The sequence below is a fragment of the Salvelinus fontinalis genome, chromosome 34 (genome assembly GCF_029448725.1).
Source record: "Salvelinus fontinalis isolate EN_2023a chromosome 34, ASM2944872v1, whole genome shotgun sequence".
Lineage (NCBI taxonomy): Eukaryota > Metazoa > Chordata > Actinopteri > Salmoniformes > Salmonidae > Salvelinus > Salvelinus fontinalis.
Genome location: NC_074698.1, coordinates 6,825,353 through 6,851,294, shown reverse-complemented (window position 1 = coordinate 6,851,294; position 25,942 = coordinate 6,825,353). Strand labels below are relative to the sequence as shown.

The window sequence follows — 25,942 nt, the reverse complement described above, 5'->3', positions numbered from 1 at the left end:
TTCCAGGGTCAGTAGCTGTAGACAGCGTCAGTTCCAGGGTCAGTAGCTATATACAGGGTCAGTTCCAGGGTCAGTAGCTGTAGACAGGGTCAGTTCCAGGATCAGTAGCTATATACAGGGTCAGTTCCAAGGTCTGTAGCTATATACAGGGTCAGTTCCAGGGTCAGTAGCTGTAGACAGGGTCAGTTCCAGGATCAGTAGCTATATACAGGGTCTGTTCCAGGGTCAGTAGCTATATACAGGGTCAGTTCCAGGATCAGTAGCTATATACAGGGTCAGTTCCAGGGTCAGTGCCAATACCATATTTACAGTGTGCATGGATACTGGAGTGGTAGAGGTAGATATTTATCGGGGTAAGGTGACTAGGCATCAGGATATATGATAAACAGAGTAGCAGCAGCATATTTAATGATTGCATGTGAGTGTGTGTAGAGTTAGTATGAATGTGTTTGCGTGTTATGTGTGTGTGTGTGTGTGTCTCAGTGTGAGTGGGTGTGTAGAGTCCTGTGAGTGTGCATAGAGTCTGTGCAAAAATAAAAATTAAAGGGTCATTGCAGATAGTCTGTGTAGCCATTTTGTTAGCTTTTTTGCAGTCTTATAGCTTGGGGATAGAAGCTGTTCAGGACCCTGTTGGTGTCAGAATTGTTTCTCGGGAACCGCTTGCCGTGCGGAAGCAGAGAGAACAGTCTATGGCTTGGGTGGCTGGGGTCTTTAACAATTTTCCTTCCTTTCACACCACTTACTATAGAGGTCCTGGATGACAGGGAGTGATGTACCCGGCTCTCCACACCACCCTCTGTAGCACCATGCGATCAAGGGCGGTGCAGTGGCCGTACCAAGTAATTATGCAGCCAGTCTGTCACGTTCTGACCTTTCTTTCCTTTGTTTTGTCTTTATTTAGTATGGTCAGGGCGTGAGTTGGGGTGGGCAGTCTATGTGTGTTTTGCTATGTTGGGGTTTTGTGTTCGGCCTGGTATGATTCTCAATCAGAGGCAGCTGTCAATCGTTGTCCCTGATTGAGAATCATACTTAGGCAGCCTGGGTTTCACTTTTGGTTTGTGGGTGTTTGTTGCCGTGTCAGTTTTTGTTCGCCACACGGTACTGTTTTCGTTCGTTATTCTTTGTTTATTGTTTTGTTCCAGTGTTCCGTGTTGCTTATTAAAAAGACATGAACACTTACCACGCCGCGCTTTGGTCCTCCTCTCTTCCACCTAACGACGAGCATTACACAGTCAAGATGTTCTTTTTGAGGATTTGAGGTCCCATGCCAAATATCTTCAACCTCCTGAGGGGAAAGAGGCAATGTCGCGCCTTCTTCACGACCGTGTGCGTGTGGACCCTTTTAAGAGGTTGGAGGCCTATGTAAGTCAGGGGAATGTGGATAGAAGTTTGGAGGTGTTGGTTGTTTTCTAGTTCTTCTGAATTGCTCTCAAAGCAGATTTCATACACTAGTCTAGTATATTAGTCTAGTGTCAAAGCTATATTGTCTGGTAATTACTGATCAATATTCACTCTCTGGAACAAAACAACAAGTATAATTTGCCAAATTTATATTGGCTAAAAACACATCTAGATATAATCTGATCGAGTCTGGTAGTCATGTTTAAGAAGTTCCAACCACCAAGTAATAGACTCATGAGTTCAATCTGATATCACAAGTAGAGAAAAATGCTTCCTTGTAGTGCAAACCCGAACAAAGTCACAGACAGGCTCATCTCTGTTAACAACTTTTGGGAAGGAGAGCTCTATCTATTAGTGATCAGTGATCACCACAACTGCCCGTGAAGTCATTGAAGGGAGTTTACTGGAATAGAGAATAAAGGGACAGAGTCCATCTGCTTCCTATTGAGGCATTTCTTGTGTTTCCGAGGGCAAATGCCTGTATTAAAGTCACCATTAGGCACTCACACACTTGCACGCACAACACACGCGCACACCCCCCCTAAATAAACCAGAAAAAAACTGCCAGAAAATACACAATTAGTACACAAGTGCTGGCTTAGGCCTACCAACGCGGTATTTACAGTAGCCTTCACACAAACGTGAAGTAGACGTGGTAAGAAAACATATTTTCTCAAGAATAATGGGCAAGGATGCTAAAGTGGTAGGTCATCAAAGAGGCATGTGACGCAATAGTCTGTTGTTAGAGGGGGCGTGTCAGATGGGCGTGCCCTTTCTGGGCTTGTTATAGTCCAGCCAGTTATATTTCGCATTCGACATGAGGGGACGGCTCGACCCGCCCATTCAAGGCTGGCTGATCTCTGGCACGCTTTTGTTCAAACTCAAGTCAAGTCAGTCATAATCGCCTGCCTAACCTTTAGTTTAGCTACTACACTGTAGTATGTGAATAGCAGCAGGCAACACGAATTTCGCTCTTCATATTGATTTCTTTAGACGGCTCTTATTTACAATATTCATGGTTTGGCAGCCAGTAGTGGCATTTAGGCTTGAAAGTAGACATATTGGTATTTTACTTAGCGTGTGATAACTTGCGCAACGACTTCAGATACGAGCAAGGTCTCGGGACAAGGCATCACCTTTTGGAAGGACAGATTTGACACATCTTTCAGACTCATTTTCACCAGGTTGAACTCTTCGATAGCTTCTATGTTTATTCTATAGGCTAGTGTTGGACTGTCCTCTTGGCGTATGTGTCTGTTTGTCATATTCCCCCTGGAAGTCTATGGAGAGAAGCTGTTCAACTTGGATGTTATCCTCACGCGACTCTGGATTTAGTTACGTACTGTGAGACGTACACGCGTACTCCCAGAGGCCAGACGTTGAATGTTGACTTTACGACAAGAGTAGTCGAAAACACCTGACTTTACCCGATTTGAATGCCTGTGCAAGGATTTTGTTGGTTTCTGTGCTGCAGGCAGGGTTTCAATTTGCTCAGACGGGACTATGGGGAGAAAGAGGAGGAAGAATCTTTTGAGTTGCGCAACAAGGAGGATCTGACTTGCAACGGACGTGTAAGGAACCTTATCTGCATGCATTATTAGTATTACCATGTTAATGTGATTTGTCTGCCCCCTCCTCCCCTATGATGCAGTTATACGGCGTTGTTAAGACTTGTCATACGCATCTATGCATAGCCTATGTATTATTCTCATCGTCCTGACTACTAAATAACAGCCAATATGTCAGTCAGTTGGGATTTCGCTACATAGGGAGACATAAAGGCTGACGCTATACGTTTATAAAAAAGTCATCAAGCATTTAACCTGTATGGAACACGTTTGAGAGTACACAAAGTAGAAATTGTATTTGAATCTGATTGCTTACTATGACACATGTACATGTTATAACACAGTTATAACTAATAATAGGCTACATAGCCAGCATAAATCATGGTGCAGCTTGCTTTGAAGGGAAACACACAAGTAAGTGGCAGCTATAAATTGATGAACCAATTTCATTCCTCACCACAGAGAGGTATAGCTGGCTACATGACTCCTTGTCACCCAAGTTACCCACCCTCCTGATGTTCCCCTGAACACCAGCTCATGAATACACTCACTGCTGGCTATGGATTCAGCAGCTGGAAAATGAAGTGGAGTTGGGCCAGGGCAAGGTCTATCCATGCAAAAAATGAACCATATTCCACTTTAGAATCCTATCCAAGATTGATACACATGGTAACATGCAGACATAGGCAGGAATGAGCAGGCCTATGTGCACAAAGATAGGCCTAGACTAGAGGTTGTGTTAGATCAGCTTTGTCACAGAGCCCATATTTACAGTTTTGAAGTGGTACCACTACCATCATGCTGACCTGACTGATTCATTTCCCAGGATACAGGGAGTGTGTCAGGTCATTCATGTGACCTGCTCCCTCCATCACAATACAATACAGTTCCACTGTCATGGATACAGGGCACACAGACAGACAGAATCTGTGTTTGGCCTGTTCTTTGAGGCCTGGGCAACATTGAGTAATCTCACGCAGTGTGATGCAACCAATAAAGCCCAGTGTTGAATGGAATCGATCCTGTGGCCTCTGTCCACTGTATGGCAAACAAGACTGTGGCCTTGTCTTCTCTGTAATGTCCGTCATATAATCGGGCACAGAGAGTTCAGCATTGTGTGGGGTCATTGTTGCCCTGTATTGAGGTAACCTCCATACGTCAATCTAGGACACAACGTGCTGCACCCTCCTCACATGTCCATTAAAAAGGAGCTTTACCTAGAATTCATCGTCAAAGTCAATATTACCGACCGCAGCTTAGCAAGCCCTCTAGTTGTAGGCCTAATTCAATATTTCTTCATGTTACACTTTCAGTCATATTTTCTGTATTGGGAAGCATGTCTTCTTCCACAACAAGAACATGAAACACCCATCCAGCCGAATAGTCCGCTCTCCCCTCCTGTTCACCTCTGAAGATGTTATGAGTGATAGTCTATATCCATTCCTGTCATCCGCTCTGTCTGCCAGCTGTTCCACACGTATGTTTTAGAATCTGGAGGGAGATACGGTTTTGATGAAAATGGTCGTTGTTGCGATGGATAGGCAGGTCTCTTCCCAGCAGTCCAACTGCACTAACAGTCTGGCCTGGTCCGGAGATAAGAGGAACATCTGGTGCTCAGGGGGATCCAGAGAGGTGTCAGTACTGGAGAGTTATTCTCCTTGGCAAACATCCCATGTCTTGATCATGATGCACCATCTGTCTGGCAGTGATAGCTCTAAAAAAAAAAACTCCAACCATGGTCCATTTCCTCAATCAATGCAGGGTTATTGTAGTATGTCTCAGTTAATGCAGCTTGATGTGCTTAAAGTAAGACTCTCTCCACCCAAGTGGAGGCTGCTGAGGGGAGGACGGCTCACAATAACGGCAGGAAAGGAGCTAATGGAATGGCATCAATCACATGGAACCCATGTTTGATGTGTTTGATACCATTCCACTTATTCCGCTCCAGCCATTACCACAAGCCCGTCCTCCCCAATTAAGGTGCCGCCAACCTCCTGCACTCAACCTCCCACCATATAGCATAACCCCCCCCACCCCCATCTAACCTAGCCATGCGTATCCAGGACAAAAAAATGTCACCAACACTTTTTGCCCCTCAATCATGTCTTCTCTCTGTCACTAACTCTTTGTGATTTACAGTAGGGTAAATGCATTTGAGTTCACTCACTTTTTGACAGCACCCATTTTGATTTGAATGAAATCTCCCATACATATTTGCCCGTTGTAGAAGTGGTCAGAAAGTGACTTTTTGGACCTGAATGCCAAAACCTTCAAGAGATGAAGGTTCTCAAAGTTGACTTATTTTGCATATACACAACCATACCATGAGACCATGAGACACATCTTCATCTCTGGAAAATATAAACGGCGGAGATTAATCTAATTTAAAAGCTTACGAACAGGGTTGTCAAACTGTTTTATAATTATTTATTTTTTTCAATTACATATTCGCATATGTTGTAGCTTAGACCCTATTTTACATCATCTAAGGTTTTTGTGTTGTGCCCGCCATTGGTTGAGACACAACATGCACTTGAATACAGGTGGGTGTCATGTTTTGGCTGATAAATGTACTAAAATGAGAATCAAATAGACATTTAGACTTTCAAATAATACCACAAAGATGGTTGGAGGTCCACATATCAGAGAATGTTGACTTGAATGTGAATATGTTGTTTTACATTTTAGGCTACTGTTAATCCTCCATAGGAAATCTATTGAAAACATTGAAGGATAGATAATATTATAGACATGACCAGTTGACATTCGACGGTGGGTGGACCGGCGGCCATCTTTGTGGTAGTAATTAGAACTTAAAATTGCAATTGAATTTACATTTTAATGGTGTACCAGCTACAGATAGTCTGAAGGGATAGGTCCATTCTATTAGTTCTATTTCTAGGATTGAAATGACACTCACCCTGTATTCAAGAGCATGTTGTGTCTCAACCGATGGCGGCACAACACTCAAACCTCAGAGGATCTAAAGTAAGGTCTAAGCTACAACGTATGAACAAAATCGGAGTTTCCACGTTTTTAGATAATTAACGTTAAAAATAAAAAAATATAAATTTCTATTCATAACATTTTTGTGCAAGTAATTATTAAATAGTTTGACAACCCTGTTTGTAAGCTTTTGAAATGAATTAATATGGATTTACCCAATAGTGTGCTGCACACTTCCTTTCCCAAAAGAGCACAAAGAGAGTAACCTCTAAAGAACATCCCTGTTCAAATCAATAATGATCTAATTTCACATTCATTGTTTGGCCGTCCATGTTGGATAATCTGAACTACAGTGAGCATAGGCTACGTGAATGAGTGGTGATGGGGGTTTGGCCTATTGTTCACACCACTGGCTTTGGTTTGCTCCAGTGACTTAGGTTATTGTGTGTTCATACCCTTTTCTACAACAGTAGGCCTAACCTCCCGCTTGAGATTGTATCAGCTTCTTAACTATAACCGGACACAACTCCCGAGAAAATATTGATTATTGATTTCCTGCCTACTGCTAATCCTGTTTCCTCCCGGCCTGACCCCTCTCACTGATGTGTGCTGGATATCGATACGACCAGTCAATACTACCTGCTGAGCCAACCATTAGACCTCAGCTGAGCCAGACTAAGAATGCACCATTACAGCACAGGCTCCGAAGGCCGTCCATCCCAAGGAAAATCAAAGGATTTGTGAACTGTAGTATTTAGCTTTCCATGGTGTCAATGGTGGTTTTGGGGGTGGGGTCAGAAGGTGGGTGTCATAGATGAGTCCTGGTCCTGGGAAAGCCCTACAGGGAAGTTCCACTGTTTACACAGTGGCCTCAGTTACGTTCAGCGTTGGACAAGCCGCACTTTGAGGCAGTATGTCAGACCTCCCAGCCCTCCCTGTGTGTGTGTGTGTGTGTGTGTGTGTGTGTGTGTGTGTGTGTGTGTGTGTGTGTGTGTGTTGGAACGTTTTCTCTGTAAAAGCTTGTTAGCTAAATGGTCCCTGCTGCTGCCAGGGATGACCACAGCTACCCACAGGCCTGGTGGAGGAGTGAGGAGTCTCCCCTCCGCTCCAGATACATCCATCCAACATCTTCACCACCACCACCACCACCATCTCCTACGTCGACGTTTTCCTCTGCGGTGGCAAGAACGGTTAACAGCCGTAATACTGAAACCCTGGAGGGACGCTCTGTGCCCGGCCTGTGCTCCAGCTGTAGTTGGAGGCGCGAGGCAGTTGTGACGCTTGTGCAGGCTTGTCTGGCAGAGCGGTCACTGCCTGGGCCAGTTCAGAACCTTCCCCCTGCATGTTTACAATCCGGATTCTAAGAAATTGCTCTCCCAACAGCTGCCCAAACAGTCAGGCAGGCTGAGCTGAATGCCTTCAGTGTTGAGATAGCCAGGACACTAATTTTAGGAGAGGATATCCGTCATTCTCTCTCCCTTCCATGTTTCCACTTAAATCTCAGCATTCTGCTAGATGCAATGTGAAGTTAGGCCTAGCTATGTTTGCCACCGGGCAATGTGCCTGTCTGCGACAGCTGCCAGCATTACCAGGAAGAAACAAGTCCAGTCGTGGCTTGCACGAAAGTGGGTCCCGTTAACCGGCTAACGGCGATGCCTCTGCCCTCCCCTCCTCCCTCTTTATTAGAAAAGAGTCTTCAGAGGTGTTACGGTACACTGGTTTATATTTGGTTTCCGTTGCGTCGCGGCCTCACCACCTTCAGGCCACACATCTGGTCCTCAGGCTGGCGTTGGCAGAGCCCGAGCATTTCATCCTGGTTACTCAGCCTCCCAGGAGAGCTGCAGGGCCAGGCAGGGGGAGGAGGGAGGAGAGGGTGGTGGTGGAGGGGGGCCAGAGGAGAGCGGAAGTGAGCCACGGAACGAATACATCACGCCATCTCTCTCTCTCTCTCTCCCTCCTTCCCGGGCCCCCGCTCCAGTCCGGATGATTCATCCCCTGCCTGCCCTCTCTTCCACTCTGTCTACTCTCTCCAGCGAGATCGATTCCTCCAGACTTCTGAATAGCACGCCGGTCCCTCCTTCTCTTCTCCTTCTATCATCTTTGGGACTATGCATTTAAAGAGGTAGATTAGATCAGTGGTTCACAACCGGGGGGGGGGGGGGGGGCGAGGGATCGGCGGGGGCTTTCAACATACTCTTGGAAGTTGTAATGGTAGAATGCACAAGGTGCAATTTTGAAACTGGGTATTACATCATCAGTTTTCCTCTTGTCATGTCAGTCATTGTATACCTTAGAGAGCTATTTATCACTTGTCCAGATCAACTGTATTTTTTGAGTCACTCAAATGTCACATGAATACACATTAGACAAGGCAAAATGTATAGAATTACAAGAAAATGAGCTTTAAATCTGCAACATTTTCTCTGCAAACCCATGACAAAATGTGTAGAATTGCAGGAAATAAGTGTGAGTGAAAAAGTTTGGGAATCTCTGGCCTAGATTACCAGACAGGGGAGATCATGTTCAGTGACAGTCTTCTTTTCTTAGAGAGTACTGACTCACAATAAGACTGGGGAGGATTTATTTATTGGATTCATAAGCAGACTTGCCATATGGCAAACAGTGACATCAATCAATTCCGTCACCAGTTTTCTCTCAGTCAGACATGGCAGGCTCAGGCTGTGCCTGGTGTGAGCAGAATGTCTAGAGAACGGGGACTTGGCCAGACAATTGAGGGTTGCCGAGGGCCAAGCAGAGCCAGGAGCAGAGGAGGGCCACGGCCCGCTCGGGCCTCATTCACAAATTGTTTTACAACACCATTCAGTCATTCCTATTGGGCTCGTCTGACGTTTGCAGTACCTCTCCCTGGGTTAAACTTGAACTCAATCACATTACTCACACCTTCTTCTTATCATTTCATTTGACCTCTGGCCCTCCGCTCGGCGTCTACCCTCATACAGAGCGCGTACTGTAAATTAGTAGTTGGATTTTTCTTTTCCAATTTTTTTTTTTTAACTTTCTATAGCACTTTGCGGAGGCAGAGTCCTAAACTTAGCAGACCCAGCAGTAAAATGTGGTATTTGAACAGCGAGGGGCCCAGAGCTGACCTGGATAGTGTTTCAGGTAGGCCAGAACCCCGGGCTGGGCCACCGCAGGGCCTCCCTCAAGGCCACATAAACACACAGTGCACCACGGACATGGGCCAGCTGGATCACAGGCTAGCTCTGATGAGGTTTTCCAAGGCCAGGCTAGGATTCCTAAGGGCCCATACGCAGTAAAAGGAAATCTCCTTTCCAGCCACTGGCTACTTCACAGGGCGTCCAGAATAAAAAGTCCACTGTTCCACCGTGAAAATTGATTTAACTTGACTGCAGGGGCTCCATGTATTCAGTTGACACATCTCTCAGTGTGCAGCAGAGAGAGGGGTGGGGATGGATGGCTGTTTAAGAGGAAAAGTACTGTACACTGAAATGATGTTGGCCCCTCATTGTGATTTTCCAGGAAATGAAAAAAAACAACTCTGCTTAGTCATCAGTGCAGTTAAAGTAGAAACAGGAGTCTGTCTCTACACCCTCATTTATGGGCCTAGTCTGTTTGTCTCCCTGGTCTGGCCTTTCTCTCTCTCTCTCTCTCTCTCTCTCACACTATGTCTGTCTCTCTGTCTCTCTCTGAGGGAGGAGTGCCAACAGCATGTGAGGGTAGGCTGTACTGTGTTACAGCCTTGGTTGGTCTAGTGACCTAAAGGTTCAAGTGCTCTGGCTAGAAGTGTTTGCTAAGAAACAAAGAGATTTATTTCTGTTGGTTAATTTTGACACTGTACCAACATTAGTCTTATATGGAACTTGAATATATCATTTTGTCATTTGTGTGTTTATAGACACACACAGCTATGTGAGAAAGGAGTGCCACCGACAACAGATATTTTATGTTATTTGCCTTTTTCCACAGAAACGACTGGATATGAATAAAAGGATGTGTGTTGAGCTAAAGCACAAAATAATCCTCTGTTCCTGGATCTTATGTTAAATGAGCCTGTGTTGAATGCCATATTTCTCCCAACCATCTCACCCTTGGATGTGAAAGCCAACCACTACAAGAACAGAGCAGCTATGTGCCTGGTGTGGATGGCAGGAAAAGCAGGCAGCATGCCACACTGTAACACACATGGTTGGCTGGGGGGCAAACCTTCAGAGGGGGAAATCACCCCATACAGACTTCCTGGGAACCTACCATGCTAACTGTCATAGCACATTAACTAGCCTACATCAAATCTCTACAGGGTTATCTACCTTGAACTGATTGGCCCATAGCTCTCTCAGATCACCCCTCATTACACATGTATGTTGTAATCAGAGTGCAGACTCTTCCCAGCTAGCACATAACGTTATGAGAACCATATGTTTCTTAGATCTTGGCGAGAGGGTGTTGGTCCTATGGTTATTTTACATATTACCTTCCCAAAACCTCCTGGGAATGGTGCAGGATAGTTGCTTGGCTTTGGAACATTCTAAGCTCATTTACATTATTTGAACAGAACGTCTCCTAAAAGTTCAAACATGGTTACATTTAATTTACATTTTGGTAATATTCTAGGAACGTTCTCCAACTGGTTTAACAATTGGGAATATTCTCAAATAGTTCAGAGAACATTAAGAAACAACGTTCTTCTGTGAGAATTTCAGTACTTCAGCATAACGTTTCCTACAGGTTTCCTCATGACTGTATTTAAAATCATGTGCTTACATTGTTCTGAGTATGTTAAGAAACAACATTCTTCTCTGGGATTTTCAGTAGTTTCAGCATAACGTTTCCTACATGAGGAATCATGGTTCTATTTAAAGCCATGTTCTCAAATAGATCAGAGAACATAAAAACAAGATCCATAAAAACCACAAGAAAACTTTGGTAACGTTCAGAGAACTTTCTAAGAATGTTATTTTAAAAAAGTATTATGTTCTGAGCATCAACTAAACTATCTCTGTCCTCTGTCTTGTTAAGTGTGTTCAGATGTGTTGGCTGCGTCCACTAATTGGCCACACCTGATGTTAATGAGTGCTTGTTTCCTTTGAAATGGAGTCTGTTTGAATAGACTAAAATGAACAGCTTTGTGTGAGTTAAAAAAAACATGGTATGCTAGCTCCATCCTGGTGGCCCAGTGGACGAATTCCATGGATTAAGAACAGAAGGTCATAGATTCAAATCTCACTGATGTGCCACAATAAAAAAAAAACACATGTGTTTACATGATTAATGCCTAAGCAAATTCATTTTGATCTGTGCTTGGAGTTCAAAACAGTTCAACTCAGCTAACGATGTTATTAAAAGTCTTGTTGAAACATGTTCTCAGAACCTTATTTTTATTACCTTCAAATAACCTATCATTTCCATTCTCAGAACATAAATAAACCTCTCAGGAAACGTTCAGGGAACCATAGTAAAACCTTCTCAGAACCTCCCTTCCACCTAAATATGAATGTTCCCAGAACAGGCGAAATGTTCACTTCCGTTCTCAGAACGTTTTACCGGTCAGGAAATGTATGGCTTCATTCCCAGAACCAATGGGAAACCAAAAACGTACATGTCCACAACATTCAAGGAACCAAATGTGCTAGCTGGGTTAAGTGTTGCTTTTTTTCCACAGGGTCCACTTGAGGTGACTCTCTCTCAGCCGACTCGCACAGCCAATGGGACAAACGGGTAAGTTGTTTGTGTGTGTGTTTGTGTACGCATGAGGGAACACACGTTGTGCTGCTTTCAGGAAGTCAGCGTTCCAGTTTTTCAGAATGTTTACATCAGAAGTTCCTCAATAGCTCTTGATGTTCGTGTGTGATTCTGTGTAAATGATGTGTCACCAAGCACGGACATCCTTAGTACTCTTTATCTTTTACTTCCCTCTACAGAGCTTGGTTCATGGGGCTTCTCAAATCAAATAAATTGTATTGGTCACATACACATGGTTAGCAGATGTTAATGCGAGTGTAGCGAAATGCTTGTGCTTCTAGTTCCGACCACGCAGTAATATCTAACAAGTAATCTAACAATTTCACAACAACTACCTGATACACACACGAGTGTAAAGGAATGAATAAGAATATGTACATATAAATATATGGATGAGCGATGGCCGTGCGGCATGGCAAGATGCACTAAATGGTATAGAGTACAGTATATACATATGAGATGATTAATGTAGGGTATGTAAACATTATATAAAGTGGCATTCCTTAAAGTGACTAGTGATACATTTATTACATCCATTTTTTTATTATTAAAGTGGCTAGAGATTTGAGTCAGTATGTTGGCAGCAGCCACTCAATGTTAGTGATGGCTGTTTAACAGTCTGATGGCCTTGAGATAGAAGCTGTTTTTCAGTCTCTCGGTCCCAGCTTTGATGCACCTGTACTGACCTCGCCTTCTGGATGATAGCAGGGTGAACAGGCAGTGGCTCGGCTGTTTGTTGTCCTTGATGATCTTTTTGGCCTTCCTGTGACATCGGGTGCTGTAGGTGTCCTGGAGAGCAGGTAGTTTGCCACCAGTGATGCGTTGTGCAGACTTCACTACCCTCTAGAGAGCCTTACGGTTGTGGGCGGAGTAGTTGCCGTACCAGGCGGTGATACAGCCTGACAGGATGCTCTCGATTGTGCATCTGTAAAGGTTTGTGAGACTCATAGTATGCCTGACCACACACAAACACACACACACGCAGAAGTACACGTATGATCTTAATTTGAGCCAATTTGCTACAACGGAAAATGTATCCTGCAGCAACAAGAAATGTGAATTATTATGTGGATTATAAATAATGGTCATTTTTGTAGGGGTTGATACATTTTTCATGAGGGAAAATCAAGTGGAAATTACAAACTTCAGAAGCCTTTTAAACCTCAAATACACTATAAGTTCTCCTGCAACAGGGTGATCAAATTAAGATTCTATATCTGTAGGACGTGCCAATACCACTACCAGATTCGCAGGCCATCTGGCCATGTACGTTTGATGGCCATCAAGCCATGAGACAGGGGGACTCTCACACCCGGGTGCAAGATAAGACAAACACACACACAGACAGACAGACAGACAGACAGACAGACAGACACAGACAGACACAGACAGACACAGACAGACACAGACAGACACAGACAGACAGACAGACAGACAGACAGACAGACAGACAGACAGACAGACACGGACCACTTGACCTCCACCAGCAGCAGTGGTCATGGCAGTCTTTATTTTACTTTTTATTAATTTAACCTTTATTTAACAAGGCAAGTCAGTTAAGAACAAATTCTTATTTACGATGACGGCGTACCCCAGCCAAACCCTAACCCAGACGAAGCTGGGCCAATTGTGCCCCGCCTTATGGGACTCCCAATCACGGCCAGTTATGATACATCCTGGAATCAAACCAGGGTTTGTAGTGATGCCTCTAGCACTGAGATGCAGTGCCTTAGACCACTGCACCACTCGGGAGCCAAGACGTGACGTGAGTGTGGGATGGTGGTGGTGGAGGGGGAGATTAGTGATCTCAGGCCTGCAACACACTATCAGTCAGGCATCATATCCTTATCTACCCCCTCCCCTCTCCCACCTCACTCCCAGGCAATCTCAGTCCTCTCAGAGCACAGACAGTATGGAGTGAAAAGCCCTAGAATTATATAACGCAGCTGATGAACAGTATACATGCCTGATAATGTCACAACTCGCTACCAGAGGACAACTCAAACAGGAAAGGGAGGAGGGCTGAGGGTGGGGGCGTTGAGGGAGCGGTGAGCTGAGGCTCTCTGAAGCCTCAAGTCAGACGGGACATGCAGCCTCCTGAGGGAGAGAGGGAGGGAGGGAAGACCGGGTGAGCGAGGTGACTCAATCTCACTTCAGGAACACACCCTGGAGGGGCGAGGCTGGCACAAGCGCGTGTGTGTGTGTGTGTGTGTGTGTGTGTGTGTGTGTGCGCTGCCACCTCCACAGAGCAGAGAGGAGCGGGAGGCCTCAGAGCTGTCACACAGGTGATTTACTGCTTGCGCTAGAGGGAGTGTGTCAAATAACTGACTGACTATAATCATCACACTAAGAATTAGGTGCTGCACTACACAACCATTACATGGCCACTGGCCACACCTATCTAATGGCCCATTACAAAGCAGGGAGGAGACACTGTGACGTATAGTCTCACATATTTTCGCACAGATTAGACCAGTTTAATTAGTTTTTTAGGGGCCCATTTAGAGTCAAGATAGAAAATTCAAGGCATGAAATTCAGTCACAAGTGAATGTAGGCTAAGCAGAATAAGTCTGTATTGAAAAGCACTGTGATATTGAAGGGATGTTGAGAGTTTGTTCTATTCTGCAAGTGAGCTTCATAGATTTCTGTTAATCTGGAATAAGAGAGTATTTAGGTTCCAGCAGGACACTTCCGTCTTTGTGCACTAACCTTTATAGCACCTTCATTTGAACATGATTAGTCATGTCATGTAGTCGTTATTGCTCATTATGAGCCCTGCAGGCTTCACTATGAGCACGTTCTGTTCTGCGGCTAGAGAGCTTCTCCTGAGCAGCTCAGTGGGCGTAGTTACATGTGTATTCACGTCCACAGTGTCTAGTGTGAAGTGAACAAAAGCCTCTGGTTAGCTAGGTCGACTGAGGTGTGATACTGCAGAGAGAGAGAGAGGAGACAGGTGTGGGATCGGATGGGAGGGCTGGCATATGCCCATATGGGCAACATATGTCCAATTTAGGTTAGGTGTTGTGTGTTAGTTTCCCATTGCGTTGACCTACTAACCCAGACTGGCTGCTCACCCTGTCTGGTACACAGTAGACCGACAGTAGACAGACAGTAGACTGACAGTAGACAGACAGGAGACAGACAGTAGACAGGCAGTAGACAGTCAGTAGACAGACAGTAGACAGACAGTAGACCGACAGTAGACCGACAGTAGACAGACAGTAGGCCGACAGGAGACCGACAGGAGACCGACAGGAGACCGACAGGAGACAGTCAGTAGGCCGACAGTAGACCGACAGTAGACAGTTAGTAGACCGACAGTAGACAGTCAGTAGGCCGACAGTAGACCGACAGTAGACAGTCAGTAGACCGACAGTGATAGACAGACAGTAGACAGACAGTAGACAGACAGTAGACAGACAGGAGACAGACAAGAGACAGACAGGAGACAGACAGTGGACAGACAGTAGACAGTTAGTAGACCGACAGTAGACAGACAGGAGACAGACAGTAGACAGACAGTAGACAGACAGTAGACAGACAGTAGACAGACAGTAGACCGACAGTAGGCCGACAGTAGGCCGACAGTAGGCCGACAGTAGGCCGACAGTGACAGACAGTGACAGACAGTGACAGACAGTGACAGACAGTGACAGACAGGAGACAGACAGGAGACAGACAGGAGACAGACAGGAGACAGACAGGAGACCGACAGTAGACAGTCAGTAGACAGTCAGTAGACAGTCAGTAGACAGTCAGTAGACAGACAGTAGACAGACAGTAGACAGACAGTAGACAGACAGGAGACAGACAGGAGACAGACAGGAGACAGACAGTAGACCGACAGTAGACAGACAGTAGACAGACAGTAGACCGACAGTGACAGACAGGAGACAGACAGGAGACAGACAGGAGACAGACAGGAGACAGACAGGAGACAGACAGTAGACAGACAGTAGACAGACAGTAGACAGTCAGTAGACCGACAGGAGACAGACAGTAGACAGTCAGTAGACAGACAGTAGACAGACAGTAGACAGACAGTAGACAGACAGTAGACAGACCGTAGTCGCCCCCTCATCCCAGCATTGTGGTGCCAAGCTCAGTGTCAGCAGCAGTCAGGGCCATGATGTCTAACAGAGGCCTGTCATACAACCCCAACCCCTACAGTCTGGCTGGTGCCTTTATGAAATGCCTCCATGGCCTACTGCCTGCCCCTCAAACATGACAGGAGCCTCTCGCTCCCATGCATCCATATCTGTCTCACATCATCTTTATTTTCTCCCAACTCCTTCCCTCTCCCGCCTCAACCGAGCCCCTCGTTGGCAGCCCAGGGACAGACAGAGGAGTGGGAGGCTAGGAGACACACAGGAGGCAGAACACAGTGGGACCAGTGAGGGACGCTCTCACTAGCCCCCCCCCCCCCCCCCCCCCCCTCTCTCGGTTTCTTTCTCTCTGTCCCTCTCTTTCTTCTCCCTTCTATGAAACACACTCTCTCTGTCAAGAGCATGACTCTTGGTGTGGGATACCAGACAATGATGGCTGGAAGAGACTGAAAGAGACAGTGTTTACAACTGTCTTTGGAAGTGTATGTGTGTGTGTGTATCTGTGTTCCAAGAAGTCCTTGGATGTGATCTGTGTGGTAATTGCCTGTGTGTGTCAGTACTCGGACAGAACTAGGAGCTCTTATGTCAACTCCCCATACTAATCGAACCATGACGGGTTTATTAAGTTGCCCGGCAGCGCAGCTTCAAGTGCCAAGATATCAAGGCTTTGTTAGTGTAGCTTACACTCTATTCAAGCTCCTGAAATGCATTGTTCTCCTCCTTTCAAGACATTCCCTTCCTTCACACGCATATGGTCAAAGTCACGTACACGCATGCGTACACACACACACACACACACACACACACACACACACACACACACACACACACACACACACACACACACACACACACACACACACACACACACACACACACACACACACACACACACTTCCTGTCCTCTCTCTCCAGTTTCCCCCCAAAACAGGTTTATGCACTCCTCTCTGCCTAGTCCAGAATTCCTTGGCAGTGGTCTTGAGTAAACAGGGTATTTTTAGAGCTGGGAGGTCATACAGGCCCACTCTTAATCACCACATTCCCATTTTCCCACCAGCCCCCTCCGTCTCAGCTCAGACAGAGGCCCAGCCAGGCACACTGGAGACGGAGAGGGGGATGGGAGGAGGATAGGATGGGGACTTGAGAGAAAAATGGGCCTCTTCCCTCCCTCCACAGATTCCACAATGAGACTGTGGTCTGTGATTGCTCATTACCTACCTACAGTATGTGTTGTATTTGAAGGTTTCCCCAGAGACCAGTGTTTGTTTAAGAAGCCTCTGTGTTATATGACAGTTGCTCGTGTGTTTGTTCAGATGTCTAATAAAGTCTGGGTAACTTGCATAGCTTTCATTTCTGTATATGAGCCACGGTTTCAAGCTGGACGTTGACCTCCTGGTTGAGCTCATCATAGCCATGTGTGTTGTGCGATGAAGCTGTTTTACACCCCCAGTTTGCCGTATCTGGACGTTTGACCCCTCGGATCACAAATCTCAACTCCCATGTCATTTCCTGGGCTGGTTACTCAGCGACTGATGTAACATAACCCTGCATGAGAGGGCTTTGATCGGGCAACCATGGCTATATCCCAAATGGCACCGTATTCCCTATGTAGTGCACTACTTTTGAACAAAGTCCTATGGGCCCTGGTCAAAAGCAGTGCACTACATAAGGAATAGAGTGCAATTTGGGATGCAAGCCATGTTCATGAGGGTATACTTTGTATTCCGGAGCGGAGTCCGCCTGAACATAACAGCAGTCTGTCTCTGACCACGGTCCTCCAAGCCCCAGAGCGAGGACACTGTGTTTTTACAACTTTAATTAACGTCTTGTTGCTTTAATTTGATCTCGACCAAAATCAATTACTCATCAGCTCGGCTACTCTGGCCACCGCGAGTCTGACTGACCGGTAGACTCAACTCAGACTCTGAAAGCCGAATCCCTCATTTTATTTAGTCCAGAGAGGACATATGAATGGAAAAAAATGATTCCCTCGTTATGTCGAGATCACAACTTATTTATCTCCTAATCACGACATAACAAAAGTTTTGTCGAGATCACGAGGTAATCAAAAGTACCACGCATTCATTTGTTCACGACAACCACCTCATCAAGGAGCCCTGTGACTGCGTCGATCGCAATGTGCTCGTTGATGCCTGACATGCTGCACTGTCTCCCAGGCGGCGTGCCACCCCCAAGACCACAGCCAATCTCATGCAAGGAACAACACCGCTAATTTGTCTTGTCTTGTGAGTTAGCTAGGTAGTCTTGTTAGCTAGCTAGTTAGCTAGGTAGTCTTGTTAGCTAGACTAACTAATCTGACTGGCTGATCAGATTCAATTTCTGCCTCAAAGGCTTAGAAATAAGGTTGGTGCCTTGTAGGCTGTTTCATAGGCAAGGCAGATTAGCTGTCAAAGTGCATTATAGGTAGATGCATATCTGATCCAAGGGTTGAGCTCTATTTCTGTCAGGCTGATCAGATTCAATAGCAGCCTCAGAGGCTGATAAATCAAAATGCTGCTTTGTAAGATGCTTCATATGGGAGGCTCCTTGCAGACAGCCTCTTTTTTACATTTACATTTAAGTCATTTAGCAGACGCTCTTATCCAGAGCGACTTGATGTTGTTACCTTTATTCAACTAGGCAAGTTGGTTAAATTGTTATTTTATTTACAATGACGGCCTCCACCGTCAAATACGGACAATGCTGGGCCAATTGTGCGCCGCCCTATGGGACTCCCAATCACGGCCAGTTGTGATACAGCCTGGATTCGAACCAGGGTGTCTGTAGTAACACCTCAAGCACCGAGACCGCCTTGCCACTCGGGAGCCCAGCCTCTGAGGCTGCTATTGAATTTGATCAGCCTGTCAAGAATGGAGCTCACCCACTCTGTAAATGTAAATATTATCCATAAAGCATGAAGTGTCCCTTACAATTATACACATCAGTTATGCTAGCTAACAACCAGCATAAATAACAAGTTAGCTAGCTAGCTAACAAGACTACCTAGCTAACTAGCTCGCTCGCTCATAAGACTAGCCAAGTTAGCTGCGTTGTTGCTCACATGCGATTGGCTGTGGTCTCGGGGGTAGCACACAGCCCGGGAGACAGGGTTGCCTGTCAGGCATTGTTCAGGGCTTAAATGCCTCGTGAGGGCTTAGATGCCCCATGAGCTCTTAGCTCAAGTTAAGGGACATTTAGCTTGTTACCATTCTAATTCATAAGCTGATAAGCTGATAGCTCCAAACAAAAATGAAAGAATGATACACTAAAGTATGGTACATTTCATGCTAACAATCAATAAAAACGTACACGCTGATCCACCGTGGGCTCTGCCTCCTCTGCCATACTGTCAGTCTATCATCAATACGTCCACTCCTATTCATAGAGTTCATCTCGTGATCTCAACAACAACAAAAATGTGTTACGTCATGATCGTGAGAGAATGATCTTCTGATCTCGGGAAAAACAACTTGTGTCGTAATCGTCAGATAAGTAACGATCTCAACATAACGAGATAATACTCTTTTTTTAAATTCATATGGCCTCTCTGGACTTCCATGTATATTCATGTGTCTTCCATCAATATGAAGCATGACAGAGATGTATTTTGTCCACTCTGGTCAGAAATGAGGATGCCTTGTCAGCTGGATCTGATCAGATGCCTTATTTCCTTCCCTGTTGAGGGATTGTGAAAGTGAGCGTGAGATTGAAACTAGGCCACACAGAGCAAAAGCGAGATAGAGCCCAGTGGTGGTGATAATCACGGATAAAATAGAATATTGAACAGTCAGACTGTCATTTGTCAGCCTTCTCTTCCTCAGCCACATGAGACAACAAACACACACACATACGCACGCACGCACGCACGCACGCACGCACACACACACACACACACACACACATAAAGTATTTGCACACGGACACACAAATACACAGAGATAGTCCCTGTGCCCACGAAAGTGAAGGTAACCTGCCTAAATGATTACCGCCCATTGGCACTCACGTCAGTAGCCATGAAGTGCTTTGAAAGGCTGGTCATGGCTCACATCAACAACATCATCTTTGAAACCCTAGACCCACTCCAATTCACATACCACCCCAACAGATCCACAGATGACGCAATCTCAATCACACTCCACACTGCCCTTTCCCACCAGGACAAAAGGAACACCTATGTGAGAATGCTGTTCATTGACTACAGCTCAGCGTTCAATACTGTAGTGCCCACCTATAGGGAGGAGGTCAGAGACCTGGCAGTGTGCTGCCAGGACAACAACCTCTTCTTCAACGTGAGCAAGACAAAGGAGATGATTGCAGACTACAGGAAAAGGAGGGCCGAGCATGTCCCCATTCACATCGCCGGGCTGTAGTGGAGCGAGTTGAGAGTTTCAAGTTCCTTGGTGTCCACATCATCAACAAACTATCATGGTCCAAATACACCAAGACAGTCGTGAAGTGGGCACGACAACACATTTTCCACCTCAGGAGACTTGATTTGGCATTGGTCCCCAGATCCTCAAAAAGTTCTACTGCTGCGCAATCGAGAGCATCCTGACCGGTTGCATCACCGGCTGGTATGGCTACTGCTTATCACCTGACCGTAAGGCGCTACAGAGGCTAGTGCGTAAGGCCCAGGACATCACTGGGGCCAAGCTTCCTGCCATCCAGGACCTCTATACCAGGCGGTGTCAGAGGAAGGCCCAAAAAATTGTCAAAGACTCCAGTCACCTAAGTCATAGACTGTTCTCTCTGCTTTCGCACGGCAAGCGGAACCGGACCGCCAAGTCTAGGTCCAAAAGGCTTCTAAACAGCTTCTACCCCCCACGCCATAAGACTGCTAATCAAATGGCCACCCGGACTATTTACATTGACCGCCTCCCCTTTATTTTTATAGTGCTGTTACTCGCTGTTTATTATCAATGCATAGTCACTTTCCCCATACCTACATGTATTAATTACCTTAACTAACCTGTACCCCCGCACATTGACTTGTACTGGTACCCCCTGTATACAGCCTCTGTATTGTTGTTTTATTGTTACTTTTTGTTGTTGTTGTACTTAGTAAGTATTTTCTTAACTCTATTTCTTGAACTGCATTGTTGGTTAAGGGCTTGTAAGTAAGCGTTTCACTGTAAGGTTTACACCTGTTGTATTCGGCACATGTGACTAATACATTTCTATTTTATTTTTGATTTGATAAGAATTGTGTACAGTTAAATTGTCTATCAGAAGTACAGTATATAGGGGCATGTGTATATTTGTATTCACCCAAAAGAGAATGATTCATTTCCATCTCCCTCTCTCTCTCTCCCTCTGGCACTCCCTCTCTCCTACTCTTTCTACTTCCGCCTCTCTCTCTCTTTCTTTGTTAGCTAGCATCCCGTTTATGTGGTGCAAACAGATGGTTTTGCTTAGCGTGCTGGTGTTAGGCCTACAGTGGAAAGACCTGAGTGGAGAGGGGGAGAAAAAAAAAGAGAGAGGGAGAGATTTAGGGAGAGAGAGATATATGCCATCTGAGCTGCAGGACTTTTCCATGTGTTCCCTTACACTTCCGTAAACAAAGCTCCACAGGGGTATTTTTTCTTCTCTCACCAAATTCCTGACATCTCAAACACAAAAACCTCCTCAGGACAATGCTGGAGTGGTGACTTACACGTCAGACCATAGATTGCATATTCACATCAACAGATCAATTGAAACGTTTGAATATTAAACAAAAACCTGAAACAGCAGGTTAATATGGGAGTGTCTTTTCTCCTAGTCTCTTCTCCCAGCTTCATCCCTCCCTGACTGTGTCATGGTCTCTCCAGAGGGGGTGTAGTTTAGTGTTGGGGGGGGGGGGGGGTTCTATTGGTCTGCTCTCCCTCCTAGCCATCTAATCCCCGTGTAAAATTGTTTCCTGGCCTCCACAGGAAGTCAGCACTCAAGGCCCCTCCGTCATGGCCTCAGCCGGGGCTTCTGGGAATATGGGGGCGGGGGGCGAAGGAGGAGGGGGGCTACTGGACAGCTGTGGCACTCTGCCTCATTTGTCAGAGTGCCAACATGTGGCCCCAGCTGCACTACAGCTACACCCCCAACCCCCTCTACCCTCCACCCAGCAACCCAACCAACTAGCACCCACACACCACCAGGGCTCTCTCCCATGAAATGAAACCAGCAACCAGCCTGGTCCACCAACCCACCCAACTAGCACCCACACACCACCAGGGCTCTCTCCCATGAAATGAAACCAGCAACCAGCCTGGTCCACCAACCCCCACAGCCCCCCTTCCATCCGGCTATGGAAGCTTGTTTTGGATAGTTGGTTTACACCACTCATTCACAAGCCCCTCTTTACTCAATTAGCAGAATTTAAGCATTACTTTGGGCCTGTGTGGGCAGCTGGGCGCAGATTTGCCTGTTAAAACCTCTAAAGTCTAAGCCTCTGGGGGGGGGGGGGGGGGGGGGGGGTTCTACTAAGCTAACATATGGAATTGTTTTAAGATGGTCAAACCATGGATCATTTAGCTATTTGATTTAGAATTTAAGAAGCCCTGTAGATACTGTATAATAAAAAATAAAAAAACATTATAGAATTTGGCTACCACTAAAGAAACGCATTGAATAACACATTCATAAATGGCAAAACAGACAGTCAAAAAACAAAATCATAAAGAATAAGGTTTTGAGATCTAAGAGATAAAAGAAAGCTCAGAAAATATATACAGTACCACAGTTTGGACACACCTACTCATTCAATGTTTTTTTTCTTCTTTTCTACATTGTAGAATAATAGTGAAGAAATCAAACTACGAAATAACACATATGGGTAGTAACCAAAAAAGTGTTAAACAAATCAAAATATCTTTTATATTTGAGATTCTTCAAAGTAGCCACCCTTTGCCTTGATGACAGCTTTGCACACTCTTGGCATTCTCTCAACAAGCTTAACCTAGAATGCTTTTCCAACAGTAGGAGTTCCCACATATGCTGAGCACTTGTTGGCTGCTTTTCCTTCACTCTGCGGTCCAACTCATCCCAACCATCTCAATTGGGTTGAGGTCAGGTGATTGTGAAGGCCATGTCATCTGATGCAGCACTCCATCACTTTCTTTCTTGGTCAAATAGCCCTTACACAGCCTGGGTGAGTGTTGGGTCATTGTCCTGTTGAAAAACAAATGATAGTCCCACTAAGAACAAACCAGATGGGATGGCGTATTGCTGCAGAATGCTGTGGTAGCCATGCTGGTTGAGTGTGCCTTGAATTCTAAATAAATCACACACAGTGTCACCAACAAAGCACCCCCACACCATCACACCTCCTCCTCCATGCTTCACGATGGGATCCACACATGTGACGATCATCCGTTCACCTACTCTGTGTCTCAAAAAGACACCGTTTGGAACCAAAAATCACAAATGTGGACTCATCAGACCAAAGGACAGATTTCCACCAGTCTAATCTCATTTGCCCGTGTTTCTTGACCCAAGCAAGTCTCTTCTTCCTATTGGTGTCCTTTAGTAGTGGTTTCTTTGTTGCAATTTGACCATGAAGACCTGATTCACACTGTCTCCTCTGAACAGTCGATGTTAAGATGTGTCTGTTACTTGAACTCGGTGAGGCATTTATTTGGGCTGCAATTTCTGAGGCTGGTAACTCTAATTAACTTGTCCTCTGCAGCAGAGGTAACTCTGGGTCCTTTTGCAGTCCTCATGAGAGCCAGTTTCATCATAACGCTTGATGGTTTTTGAGACTGCACTTGAAGAAACTTTCAAAGTTGTTGAAACTTTCCGGATTGACTGACCTTCATGTCTATAGTGCTTGATGGTTTTTGCAACTGCAACTGAAGAAACGTTCAAAGTACATGGATTTTTCCACATTGACCGACCATGTCTTAAAGTAATGATGGACTGTCATTTCTCCTTGCTTATTTGAGCTGTTCTTGCCATAATATAGACTTGGTATTTTACCAAATAGGGCTATCTTCTGTATACCACCTCTATCTTGTCACAACACAACTGATTGGCTCAAACGCATTAAGAAGGAAAGAAATTCCTCAAATTAACTTTTAACAAGGCACACCTGTTAATTGAAATGCATTCCAGGTGACTACCTCATGAAGCTGGTTGAGAGAATGCCAAGATTTTGCAACGCTGTCATTGAGGTAAAGGGTGGCTACTTTGAAGAATCTCAAATGTAAAATATATTTAGTTTTGTTTAACACTTTTTTTGGTTACTACATGATTCTATATTTCATAGTGTTGATGTCTTCACTATTATTCTACAATGTAAAAATAAAGAAAAACCCTAGGTGTGTCCAAACTTTTGACTGCTACTGTATATATTTTTGGGCACAAAACTACCTCCATACTTCCATTCATTTTTAAAAACCGGTACAGTTTACCTTCAGACAAGTCCCGTGACACTTGTCGGGGTCGTCGGGCTAAAACATTGTGTTAGTGAGAGTCTCGTCTTTCCATATAGTGGTTATATTAGTTAGTTGGACGCTACAGACGTTTTTGTGACAAGAACGATTTTCGGGATGTCTCCTGGTCTGACAAACACCGCTGCAGCTCTGCTACTTTTCACCGCAGACGCAGAAGGGCGACATAGGCGAATGCGGTATCTCTAGCTTAAACTGACAATTGTAGTATGTTAATTAGATTGATGCATGAGTGCGTCAACAGACTCCAGGCCTGTTGTCTCTCTGTCGTCGGACAGACTCTTGAACTGTTGTTCTGCTGGTCTGGTTCTCGACATGCTCAGTGCTTCATCCCCTTGTTTGAACTTCTAACAGAAGTGTGTTGGACAGCCCCCTCTGGATCAGCTTACCCAAATGTCATACTCACACCCACCCGACTTATTTTCCTCGACACAAAGTAGCCCATCTCCCAAACCTATAGCATATGGGCTTCAAGGTTAGAACAAGCCCCTGTGTCTTCCCATATGGTTTTGTCTTTGACATGACTTTTGGTGATGCCTGTGTCTACAGTAACTCACAAAGGCAGATTGTGTGTTGGACGTTAGCTGAAGGCCTGTGGACCCAGATGGGCCCTCTGATTCGCTGAGGGCCCATTGAAGCTGAAGGTCAGGCTTGTTTGAACAGAGACAGAGTAAAAGGTCAACTGGAGGGTTTTAGCCCGGCCCTCCCTCTCCTTTCTTTATCCTGTTTCCCTCCAAATGAGAACTTGTTCTCAACTAGCCTACCTGGTTAAAATAAAGGTGAAATAAAATAAATAAATAAAAAACTTTTCCCTCATTTCCCTCCACTCAAATCTTTCAAATGATCTCTCTTGAATCCTGTCTCATGCTAGTTCTGAAACGTGTCATTTTCCACATCTGGTTAGTGGTTAGGGTTGTCCTCCCCAACAATATTGTTCCTCATGGTTGTCATATGCATACCTGGGTTTCCGTTAGCCGGCGATTGCCGGCTTTTGGCTGTAATAAAAAAAATGAAGCAGATAAATATAATTTTGTTTGGCCAAATGAACCGGGAGAAAAAACAACGGTAGGAAGGCTAACAGCGAGTCTCCCACCACTTTACCATGTGAGCTGGAGGCAGTATGCATTTTGAAAACATACTTAATTGTTTGAAACCTGAGTGTTTTACTTCATATTATGAGGCATGTCTTACCTTGCTTGAAAATCCGACCATAGAAAGGTGGAGACAATTATTTTCTAAAGATTTTATAGGCGGTGCGTGAGATTAAAGTTTGAGGAAGCATAAGCCTTTAATTTATTTCTACCAATCTGCTGGTCAGTTATGATTTTCATATGTGCATTTTGATGGAACCGTTTCATTTCAATAATAATGTTTTCGATTCTCAAAATCGTTGCCCCGTGGATAATCATAAAAATCTTAATTAAAATGTAAGAAATATAAAATGTAGAATTCAACTAATGCGAGAGGACCATCCTCTGCCATATGACACATTGATACACGGTGATCATTGGCCGCTAAATAGCCTAAATGAGCGCATGGAACTCCGAGATGGCTAATGCAGCTGTTGGCCTATAACTTACATTGTCAACAAAGTAAAAATACATAAAAACAGTACAAAATATACGGATGAAAATTCTGGTTCTTTCAATAACTTTCATTTCCCTACTCAGCCGGTCTGCCTCCCTTTCTGTCTGTCTTGACTTGCGCTGTCGCTTGTGAAGTGCAACGTTGTATCAAATCAATCAACTGGATCCGGTCCTAACTTGCAACATTGTA

The 25,942-nt window shown here is 45.1% G+C and overlaps 1 protein-coding gene across 3 annotated transcripts in view; it reads left to right on the top strand.

Annotated features, from left to right (window-relative positions):
* The first annotated feature begins 2,275 nt into the window (after window positions 1–2,275).
* The window catches only part of LOC129832954 (unconventional myosin-X-like), a 48,106-nt gene continuing 24,439 nt past the window's right edge, over window positions 2,276–25,942 (top strand). For 2 of the 3 annotated variants that reach the window (XM_055897108.1, XM_055897107.1), the window contains exons 1-2: window positions 2,277–2,972; window positions 11,557–11,612. In XM_055897108.1, the coding sequence (XP_055753083.1) occupies window positions 2,838–2,972; window positions 11,557–11,612 (191 nt within the window). In that variant the 5' untranslated portion in view covers window positions 2,277–2,837. Of the gene's footprint in view, window positions 2,973–11,556; window positions 11,613–25,942 lie in introns of all 3 variants that reach the window. The other variant, XM_055897109.1, reaches the window with a different exon arrangement.